Source organism: Salvelinus namaycush, chromosome 5 (genome assembly GCF_016432855.1).
Source record: "Salvelinus namaycush isolate Seneca chromosome 5, SaNama_1.0, whole genome shotgun sequence".
In the NCBI taxonomy this organism is placed as follows: Eukaryota; Metazoa; Chordata; class Actinopteri; order Salmoniformes; family Salmonidae; genus Salvelinus; species Salvelinus namaycush.
The window spans coordinates 22923880-22935929 of record NC_052311.1 but is presented as its reverse complement, the minus strand read 5'-3'; the positions used below and the strand labels follow the sequence as shown (position 1 = coordinate 22935929).

General features: G+C 45.7%; 1 protein-coding gene across 1 annotated transcript in view; it reads right to left on the bottom strand.

Annotated features, from left to right (window-relative positions):
- The window catches only part of LOC120046971 (protocadherin Fat 4-like), a 103165-nt gene that overhangs the window by 37713 nt on the left and 53402 nt on the right, over positions 1-12050 (bottom strand). Inside the window, exons 2-3 of the mRNA XM_038992522.1 lie at positions 4966-5097; positions 54-315 (exon numbers count right to left, since the gene is read on the bottom strand). Of these exons, the coding sequence (XP_038848450.1) occupies positions 54-315; positions 4966-5097 (394 nt within the window). The remainder of the gene's footprint in view (positions 1-53; positions 316-4965; positions 5098-12050) is intronic.

Genomic DNA, 12050 nt, shown 5'->3' with positions numbered 1-12050 from the left:
TAATCATGAAAGAACCTGGCAGTTACAAGCAACGCCATGTGACAGCCTTTTACCTGGTGTCATATCCTCGGGAATGTCGAAGGAGTACATTCCACGGGAGAATTTAGGCGTGTGATCGTTGACGTCACTGACAGTGATGTTCAGCCTCATATCTGAGGATTGCTTTCCATCGTCAGCTCGGACCAGCAGGGAGTACTTGGAGCGACGTTCCCGGTCCAGTCTCTTGGTGGCGATCAGGTCCCCCGATTCCGGGTCGATCCGGAAACTGTCATCGGCACCGCTGATAATGGTGTAGGTCACCAGCGCATTAGGACCCTGAAGAAATACAAATGGTTATAATTGGTTATTTCTAACGGCAGAAAGATTCAGTATAGATTCTTTATTATGAGGCTTTAATTAAAACCTCTATAGGATCGGTGGGTCCCCCGCGGGACGGTTGAGCTAACGTAGGCTAATGTGATTAGCATGAGGTTGTAAGTAACAAGAACATTTCCCAGGACATAGACATATCTGATATTGGCAGAAAGCTTAAATTCTTGTTACTTTAACTACACTGTCCAATGTACAGTAGCTATTACAGTGAAAGAATACCATGCTATTGTTTGAGGAGAGTGCACAGTTATGAACTTGAAAATGTATTAATAAACCAATTAGACACATTTGGGCAGTCTTGATGCAATTTATTTAACAGAAATGCAATGGTTCATTGGATCAGTCTAAAACGTTGCACATACACTGCTAATCTAAATTGCACCTGGGCTGGAATAATTCTCTTGCATTTCAAAATGGTACAAAAAAAATAACATAATTTTTTCTTTGTATTATCTTTTACCACATCTAATGTGTTATATTTTCCTACATTAATTTAACATTTCCACAAACTGTTTCACTTTGAAAGTGTTTCCTTTCAAATGGTATCAAGAATTTGCATATCCTTGCTTCAGGTCCTAAGCTACAGGCAGTTTTAGGCGAAAATTGAAAAAAAGGGGCGGATCCTTTTACATGAGACCGTGATGATTAACATAGGTTAAGGGTTATGGTTAGTCAAAGTGCTGAAGGGGGAGAGAGGGACATCATACTACTTTCTTTGTGAGAGTGAAATTCATGTTCACAACCACCCACTGCGTGCGTTCACACTTTTATCAAATACCTTATTCTAGGGCTAATAGATTAGACATTATTATATTAGAAATCTCAATGAGTGAAATATATGGCAAATGCATCACTTAGCAAGCTCCCCTCAGAATAGAATGGTCATATGGGTGAAAAGAAAAACTCACAGGAGCTGAATGGCAGTATTCTCTTGGGCCTTACTCTTGGTCTTTGAACTCTGGGGCTATAGAGTTCCTCTATAAACGCAACTAATAGATCCCATGATACCTTGGACAAGTACAACCCAGTACACATGTGAAAGCCATAGTAGTCCTTTGCAATTGGAGTAGAGGACTGGACGTGGTATGACAACTGAATAACAGTGGCGACAGAGCTTGACATTTATGTTTGTGCTGAGCACAATACCAGAGCAGATGACTCTCTCCTGATGTCTGATGCTAAGTGAGGGGAAAAAGTCAACTTCAAAAGCTACTACTTTTCAACAGAGGAATTATGTTTTGACTTGTCAAAAGCTAAAAACATCTTTCATTTCAGGGTGATTTCAAGGGTACTTTTGATCTTGACAATATACAATAAAATGGAGTTGATGCAATAAAATAAAGTTGATGTATCTCCCATTTAGTAAGTAGTAATAGTTTATTGCTAGTTTATCAAGGACAAAAACCTCATCATTGTGAGTTACCCCCATTGCAATTCCAGAGAGCCCATTCTCATTCCCAGACCTACAGAGTGGTACATTTTTTTGTGAGAGGTCAGATTGAGGCTGTGTTCATCTAACAGGCCCTTGTCATCAATCCGAATGCTGGATCTGGGATTCCCATCAGCCACCTGGGCTGCAAACTGGAACCAGACACCCTTCGTCTGCTAATTAATTCTCTGATAGGTTTCAAAATGAGAGAGGAGGAGAGGGAAAAAGAGGGGGATGGGAGGGGAGAGGAGTAGGGGGTTAAAAAAGAGGGGGGGGAGTGGGGAAAGAGGGGGAGTGGAGAGGAGAGGAGTAGGGGGTTGAAAAAGAGGTGGAGGAGTGGGGAAAGAGGGGGAGTGGAGGGGAGAGGAGTAGGGGGACCAAAAGGAGAGAGGAGGAGAGGAGTAGCGGGTCCATCGTCTCCCCCTGACACTGACCATTCCCCTGACCTTCCCTTGTAAAAAGACTGACTAGTTTACAGCCGTCCCAAGGCACAGAGGGAAGAAAGAGGGGGGCAACCAATTAAAGAGCAGGATTCCGGGCCAGACTTGGGTATAAGGAAACTCCTTTAGCAGATGAGTTGCAGCAGCGCGGGGTGAGGAGAGACTCCTAGAGCTGTCGAAAAGCGGCCTAGTCCTGAAACAAGACTAGGCCGCGTGAGCCAATCACAAGACAGGTGTTAAAAGTCCAATCACAGCAACGTGTTGAGAGGTGATGTGTGCTAATGCTTCTATTTACGATCCATCAATCTAAACTGATACAGTCATTTAAGAACTAGATTTGTAGGTGATGCACAGTACCAAAAGAAGGAACTTTGAAACTTATGTTCCCCCCTAGGACTGTTGATTTAGTAAATAACTGTGTATTTACATGTGGGGTACATCATACAATGCTTTAGTAACTGTCTTGTAGGAACTCACTTCAGTCACGCTCATTTGTATTTTCAGCAGTCTTTTTGGCTATTACGTTGTTGTTTTGCTTCTTTAGCACCCATTGTTCTAGATACTTTTCTTAGTTAGGCTTGCTTTTGGTACCTGCATATTTTCCACACTGTGTCAGAATGCTAATAAAACGAGAATGTTCTCTCCAAAAAGACAATAAGTGCAGCTTTTTTTTCTATTCTTTCAAATAATCAGGTGAGAACCATTTTCTCCAAAAGAGGCCTTCATAACAGGAGAGAGCAAAGCTTTATTCTTTGTCTTTTCCAAACTGAATGCAACCGTTCCCTTCGTTTCGGGAGTAGCGAAAAACGGATGCATAGAAACAGCATTTTAATATGCTCACACATGACTCCCATATGTAGCACTGTTAAATTGGATGGGATCATTATGATGTCTGAATTCAGCCAGTTAGCTGGCCAACAGCTTGCCACGCCTGGTTACGGCTCCGTGGATCACATGGGGATTTCTGAACAGGGCCTGAATGCATTCCATACGCTTAGTGCCAGCGCAACTTGCGCTTCCTGCGTTAGGATGTGGGCAGAAATTGGCCGACTTTATCTGGAGTTCAGCTTAATGATCATATCTGAGTGCAACTACTTTGTCAGAGGCTGCGTCCCAATACTCTAAACAAGTGCCTTTTCCAACTATAATTTCCTTCATGACCCATAATAGGTAAAATGACTGGATAGGATTCATCATATTGCTTTCCCCTTTCAGGTACTTTTGGATCAGTGGTCATGAAGGAGAGGAGGCAAGGGAAGGCAGCTATTTGATACTACTGGAACACAGCTCAAGTCTTTCTTCCCTTTGATTTTGACTATGAGGAAAAAGTGAAAAAGAAAATAACGGAAACCGTCCAAGTCCATTTAATTTAAAATCCTTCAAGATCAGAGCTCCGAGTTCAAGTTCACTTGAGTCCAAGAGAAGTTACTCAAATGTCCTTAAAACGCCCTATTAGTCAAAATATTGACCTGACTCCAGGATTTACAGTCAATGTTCTATTCTGAATACAATGACCATTCCAGAAATGGACTGTGCATGATTTTTCTCACATTCTAACTGGCGAGGTTGGTGAGGTAACAGCTGTGTAATAAAAATGTGTGGCCTCATAAGTTAACGTTAAGTATGAGTGCATATTCTCTCACACACTAATCCCTCCTCACAATGGCCCCAGTTCTTTCCATTCAGTTCCCCTGCCTCATTGGCAGGGCCAAGGAACCGCAGGCCTTGGAGATGCTGGGAGGACCTGATTTTCGCTCAGTGCTGGATTTTATGTCCACATCCTGCCTAAGCTGCGAAAGATGGAGCCTTTTTCTAATCAAGGGTGAAGCCAGTGATGTAATGTGAACTACAGAGGCCCGCGGAGGGACAATCTGCCCGGCGCGAGGAGCCAATCGTTAGCTGCTCTCCTCAGGGCTCGGTGACACCTGTGGCCCCTAGGCATCTCAGATAACGTCAAAACACGTGATCGCTGGGGACCGAGTGTGTCTGTGTGTGTGAGCAAGAAAAAGTGCTGTAATTTCTCCAACTACAAGTTGTGGTCACTGGTGTACCAGACAACCCCGCAGCCCCCTCAAGGAGTGAGGATGCACGAGCACTGGAGGCCCATGTGCCCATCATCGATTGTCAATTTTTTTTCACTTAATAAATAATTTTGACAGTAACCCTCCAAAAAGTAATTCATAAACCTTTTTCATTTCCATATGTACTAGGACGCTAAGTGTTTGTTTCTTGGGCTTCAGGAATGTGACTGATCAAACTGCGTTACGCCAGTGGCTGTGTCGGATACTTGGTAAATAATTGTAGAGCACATTAATTAGACGTAATTCTTATTTAATTTTTGGGATATTGGAAACTACGTTTCTACCTGCAGCCACTTCAAGAAATCCCCTAACAGAGGCTCACATCAGCTCATTTCCAGATTTTCATTTCCAAGTTCCTATATGCAGATAAGAGCAATATAATGTATTTAGGAGGTTGAGCGCTTTACATTTAAGTACGGCACCAAATCTAGTCAAGATGTACATAAAAAAACATCAATTTTGATGGTAACACAGAGATAACGACGGTATGTCTTGTACATTTGCTTTTTGTAATGGCTGCCTTTTGGCTGATCCTTCCCTCTAGCATAGGGGACGGGGACGGGGGAGTTATCTGCCAGAGTTCCATTCAAATAGGCATCCGCACAGACAGAATATAGAAAAGGCCAATCCTGGGAGACTTTACCTCATCTGCGTCTGTGGCTGTTAGCTGCATTATCTTGAAGCCATCACTGATGTTCTCTTCGATGGTCACGTCAAGAAGATCGTTCGGGAAAACAGGTGGGTTGTCGTTGACGTCCTGGAGCGTAATTTCCACCTGGAGAGAAAGAAAAACACCACCATTTTCATGAAAACAGTGCCAAACAATGCCTGCTATAGCCGTTAGGTTCACTGCGAAACGTCCTGCTCGCATTTCTGACAGATATGCGCCCAGCAGGGACAAGTGATCATTCTTCCACTCTTCATAAAACTGCAGAGGGCTGGGGAGAGGAGAGTTACTGAAATGTCAAGTGTTTCATATTCACATTCTGAATAGTCTTATTTTGATGTCAAGTGTAGAGATCAATGGTAGTTTGATGCCAAATGTAGAGTGTAGTTATCAATGCATTAGACTGGGACAGTTCCATCTAGAGGGAGCTGCTTTATGGTTTTACACACACGTCTACACAGTGTACAGACAGTATTCAACTACTGCCTGGAGATACACTGTAACGGTCGTCGTAATATTCCTCCTCCTCGGACGAGGAGAGGAGAGAGGGATCGGAAGACCAATGTGCAGCGAGGTATGTAGACATCATGAATTTATTAGACAAGACGAACACTGAACCGAACTATACTTGATAAATACAAAATAACAAACAGACAACGTAGACTGACCTGAACATGCAAACTACATAAAATGAAGAACGCACGAACAGGAAAGAACGAACGAACGAATGAGACGAGACAGTACCGTGTGGTGCAATAAACACAGACACAGCGACAATCACCCACAAACAAACAGTGAGAACAGCCTACCTTAAATATGGTTCTCAATCAGAGGAACGTCAAACACCTGCCTCTAATTGAGAACCATATCAGGCACATTAAACCCAACATAGAAACACAACACATAGAATGCCCACCCAGCTCACGTCCTGACCAACAAAACAAAGGATTAACACAATAACTAGGGTCAGAACGTGACATACACACTTCTTATTAGTGTTTTACACAACCCAAAACCATTCTGTGGTATCTTTAGCATAATGAAAGAGAGAGATGAAGGGAGAGAGAGGGAGAGAAAGATAGAGACATTATGGTGTCACATTGTGTCTAGCCCATAAATATTAAATTTCCACTCATACTCCACAATCCAATCTCATCCCCTAACCCAAATATGCATTTCAATGCCAGTAAACAGTGTTCACTTTGAATCATAACAGACATTTCCGTTTGCATTCTTTGTTTATTGCTTCTATAAATATGGAAAAGTCGGGTTTGAATTCTCCAGCGTTGCCATCTCCATTAATGTTGACAGTGATTATGGTAATTATTTGTCTCTCTATGCAGTCTTATTCAGTCCTACAGTTGAATCTGCCGCTGTGCGGGTTGATGTGTGTTGGTGAGGTGCAATAGGCCCCAAAAACAATATATATATACCCTTTGGATCATGTGTATATTGATATTGTGCTGCTAGATATTACTGCTCTGTTGGAGCTAGAAACGTAAGGATTTAAATATAACTGCACTTTTGGAGCTAGAAACAAACATGTAGATATTACTGAACTTTTGTAGCTAGAAACATAATCCTTTAGATATTACTGCACTGCTGGAGCAAGAAACATAGGGCTGTCCCAACAAAAAACAATCTTGATCGACCGAGAGTCGTGAGTTCTTTCGACGAATCGATTGGTCAAAATGTTTAAACATGTATTTTTCCATATATAGACACACCCTATGTTTGAATAAAATCAACTATATGTAGGTTACTGAGCTTGTCTGATGCTTTAAGCATTGCGATTAAAAATTAAGACACAAATTACTAAAGAGGGAGCCAGAGCTCAATATAGTGTTACGTCCGTCGTCAGAATGAGACCAAAGCGCAGCGTGGAAAGTGTACATCTTAATTTATTTTAGAATGAACACCAAAAAAACAACAAAAGATCAACGAACGTAAAGTTCTGCAGGGCTATACAGCTACAGTGCAAAAACAATATCCCACTAACTCAGATGGAAAACAGGCTGCCTAAGTATGATTCCCAATCAGAGACAACGATAGAAGGCTGCCTCTGATTGGGAACCATACCCGGCCAACAAAGAAATAGAAAACTAGAATGCCCACCCAAATCACACCCTGACCTAACCAATAAGAGAAATAAACAGACTCTCTAAGGTCAGGGCGTGACAGTACCCCCCCCCCCCCTCCCCAAAGGTGCGGACTCCGGCCGCAAAACCTGACTCTATGAGGGAGGGTCCGGGTGGGCATCTAGCCTCGGTGGCGGCTCCGGTTCGGGGCGTAGACCCCGCTCCGCTTGCTGATCCCTCCGCTTCCGTGGACCGGACCGTGGATCGTCGCCGGAGGCTCCGGACCGTGGATCGTCGCAGGAGGAACCAGACCGTGGATCATCGCCGGAGGAACCGGACCGTGGATCGTCGCCGGAGGCTCCGGACCGTGGATCGTCGCCGGAGGCTCCGGACCGTAGATCGTCGCCGGGGACTCCAGACCGTAGCTCGTCGCTGGAGGCTCTGGACTGCCGACCGTCGCTGGAGGCTCTGGACTGCTGACCGTCGCTGGAGGCTCTGGACTGCCGACCGTCGTTGGAGGCTCTGGACTGCCGACCGTCACTGGAGGCTCTGGACTGCCGACCGTCGCTGGAGGCTCTGGACTGCCGACCGTCGTTGGAGGCTCTGGACTGCCGACCGTCGCTGGAGGCTCTGGACTGCCGACCGTCGTTGGAGGCTCTGGACTGCAGACCGTCGCTGGAGGCTCTGGACTTCCGACCGTCGCTGGAGGCTCTGGACTGCCGACCGTAGCTGGAGGCTCTGGACTGCCGACCGTCGCTGGAGGCTCTGGACTGCCGACCGTCGTTGGAGGCTCTGGACTGCAGACCGTCGCTGGAGACTCTGGACTGCAGACTGTTGCTGGAGACTCTGGACCTTGGATCGTTACTGGAGGCTTCGGGCCATGGATCATCACTGGAGGCTTCGTGCCATAGTTCATCACTGTAGGCTTCGGGCCATGGATTATCACTGGAGGCTCCGTGCCATGGATCATCACTGCAGGTTCCGGGCCATGGATCATCACAGGAGGTTCCGGACTGTGGCCCGTCCAGGAGGTTCCGGACTGTGAACCGTCTCAGGAGGTTCCGGACTGTGGACCGCTTCAGGAGGTTCCGGACTGTGGACCGTCTCAGGAGGTTCCGGACTGTTGACCGTCTCAGGAGGTTCCGGACTGTTGACCGCCTCAGGAGGTTCCGGACTGTTGACCGCCTCAGGAGGTTCCGGACTGTGGACCGCCTCAGGAGGTTCCGGACTGTGGACCGCCTCAGGAGGTTCCGGACTGTGGACCGCCTCAGGAGGTTCCGGACTGTGGACCGCCTCAGGAGGTTCCGGACTGTGGACCGTCGTTGGAGGTTTCACCGGAAGCTCTGGACTGGGTACTGTCGCCGGAAGCTCTGGACTGTGGAGGCGCACTGGAGGCCTGATGCGTGGGACCGGTACAGGTGGCACCGGGCTAATGACACGCACCTCAGGGCGAGTACGGGGAGGAGGCATAGGACGTACTGGACTGTGGAGGCGCACTGGAGGTCTGGAGCGTAGAGCTGGCACAACCCGTCCTGGCTGGATGCTCACTTTAGCCCGGCAAGTGCGGGGCGCTGGCACAGGATGCACTGGGCTGTGAAGGCGCACTGGAGACACGGTGCGTAGACCCGCATAACATGGTGCCGTGAACGGTGACACACACCCCAGGGCGAGTGCGCAGAGGAGACACTGGACTGGTGTCACGCTCCTCAGCATGCCTGCTCTGCAGCGCTCTCAATGCCAGCAGCTCTCTCCGGAATCTTGCATCGAGCTCCTCACTCGACTCCCTGACTGGCTCTGGTTCACCCCTCGGCTCCACCGACCACACCGTGTGCCCCCACCCCAATTTTTTGGGGGGGCTGCCTCTCGTGCTTGTGTCGAGTCCTATATTCCTGGTCTCGTCGCCGTTCCTCCCTCGCTGCCTCCGCCTGCTTCCATGGCAGGGTCTTGTCCCTTGCCATTACCTCCTCCCAGGTCCAGGATGTCCTCCACTCCTGGGCACGCTGCTTGGTCACTTGGTGGTGGGATTGTCTGTTACATCCGTCGTCGGAATGAGACCAAAGCGCAGCGTGGAAAGTGTACATCTTAATTTATTTTAGAATGAACACCAAAAAAATAACAAAAGATCAACGAACGTAAAGTTCTGCAGGGCTATACAGCTACAGTGCAAAAACAATATCCCACAAACTCAGGTGGAAAACAGGTTGCCTAAGTATGATTCCCAATCAGAGACAACGATAGACAGCTGCCTCTGATTGGGAACCATACCCGGCACTTAAAGAAATAGAAAACTAGAATGCCCACCCAAATCACACCCTGACCTAACCAAATAGAGAAATAAACAGGCTCTCTAAGGTCAGGGCGTGACATATAGTCTAGCCAGAAGAAAAAAAATCTGTTCCCAACCCTCCTCCTACCGCTGCCCGCTCCTGCTGGCTTTCACAGATTCTGACATTAATCTCCTGAAGTTGCCGGTAATAGGCTACACCAGCAGTCCACAACCTTTTCCATTTGGAGTGCCAAGTTATCATACCATTTCTACTGATCTGCGTGCCAGTTATGATTTTCATATGCATATTTTCGTGGAACAGTTTATTTTATTTTATGTCTTCATATCTCAAAATCATTTAGAATAGTCTTCATATGTGACCCAATTCAGGAAACTAGGCGTATGTGGCAAATCACGACTTCATAGGAGCGCCTTTTGAACGTAAAAAATATATTTTTTATCAAAATGCTTTTTTTTGGCAGAAATGCCTTCTCGAACATGTGAACTTTCATGTGCCTTAATATCAAACGTGTATGTCATCTGTAAATACAAATTAAATTGTTAAATTATGAGCCTAGTTGGTTTAGCCAAAGAAAAAGTCAGCAACCTTCCCGCCAGCCATGATTGGCTGAGATAATGATTGGGCTGGACATGCCGAGAGATGAGTTTGGATTGGTCTGCGGTGTTGCATCTTGTGTCTATAAAATGAGCTGCTCGTAATGTGTAAATAATCCTTTCTACTGCAGTTTTCTTGAAATATATGTTAGCTATGAACAACTGCAAATATGTTGCTACTGCTCTCAATAACATTGCTTCCCTGAATTTATAAGGCTCTATCGACCAAGGTCAGTGGGAAAAAGTTGTGATGGACTACTTTCTGGATGACGAACATGCCATGCAATGCTGACTCTCTCATTTTATAACACGTTTTGAAATCAGTGGAACACAACGGCCCAAACAAGCTGTGCAAACTAAACAGAAACAACACAGGATGTCTTATGAAAGGGGTTGCAGTCTGCCGTGAAGCTTTCATCCATGTATACAGGTAAGAATCTAGCTACAGATTCAGATATTATACGTTTCAAATTTTGTCAGAAAGTTGTTTTCATTGCAAGCTAAAGCTTGCTGTTAGCTAGCCAGCTGGAGTTTGATGGTTGGCTTGCTAACTAACAATGAACCTAATGTTATTTGGTTAACTTTAGTTTGCTATGACAATCGGTTTGTACTGTTAGTAATGTTACTCTATGGATTGGGATTATAGTTAATTTTTTAGCTAGCTAGCTAACGTTAACGTGACAGGTCTAAACAAAAGATCCCAAGTTAAAGCTTGCTGTTAGCTAGCTAACTTTAGCTGAGGTTAGGTGGCTGGCTTGCTAGCTAACATTAACTTATGTGTTTGAAGTGTGTGTAACGTTAGAAATGTTTTCTCAGAATGCCATTTCACATTGCTAGTTATAGCCTAATGTTAACCTTAGCTAGCTATGACAATTGGTTTGTATTGCAAGTTAAAGCTTGCTATTAGCTAGCCAGCTGACGTTAGATGGCTGGCTAGCTACAGTAGCTAACACTACCTGTATGAACTGTGTGTAGTGATGTTATCTCTGCCATTTCGCATCTACTGTATAATAAATCTGAAATGTTTGTGTGGAATTTGTCTTTAAGCATTAATCAGTAGAACACACCTGACTAATCCACCAGTCATACAGTCAACAAAAAGAGAGCTGGCCCAAGCAAGCAAAGGCAGCAGCGCAGTCATCAACTACATGCACCATTTCTTCACCAACTACGGAGTTGGGAAAACACGTGTGGACCTGAATTGTGATAACTGCAGTGCCAAAACAAGAACAAGTTTGTGCTCTGGTATTGTGCCTGGTGGACCATGTACAAGCTACACCACAATTGGGACTTTCACTTCCTGATCACAGGCCACACCACGTTTGCCACTGACTTGTGCTTCAGCCTCATCAAGCAGCGCTTCAGACAGACCAGAGTGAACACTTTGTCTGAGATTGCTGGTGTTGTGAAGGACAGCACTGTGACAGGGGTCAACATCCCAGAGCTGGTTGGACTAGATGATGGTACGGTGCTGGTGGAAAGCTATGGCTGGCAACAACACCTGACTCCGTACTTCAGGCCGCTGGCCAGAACAAGCAGTACCAGCACTTCAGGTAAACAATAATTATTTGTATGAGGTTATTCTTCTCTAAACTTGGGAGGTGAATTGATGTTGTGCAGGGTTGTAATATCTTCAGATTTTTTTGTTATTCCCTGTTTTACAGCTTTGATGCTCTGGAGCCTGGTGTTGTCTCCAAGGAGCGTTCGGACTGTCGGGACCAGGTTTCAGCTGCTGCGCAATGCTGACATCCTTCCTCCCATAGATGGTTTGCCTGTAAAAGCACCACCTGGACTGGACACAGCTAGACAACATATTTTTGACAAGATCAGGGAGTTTTGCGACAAAGAGGCTATGGACATCACATGCCCTGCACTAAAGGGCAGGACAGAAACAGGCTCTCCGAATATATATTCCTTAGTTCATGCGTGGTTTGGACGGTCCAGTCATCAGCACTATCTGCAGTGCCTCTATTCACATGACTCTCTCCTAACACATACGTTGCTGCTATTTTTTGGTGTTATCCTGCTGCTCAGCCACTTTACCCCTGATTACATGTACAGTTGAAGTCGGAAGTTTACATACACTTAGGTTGGAGTCATTA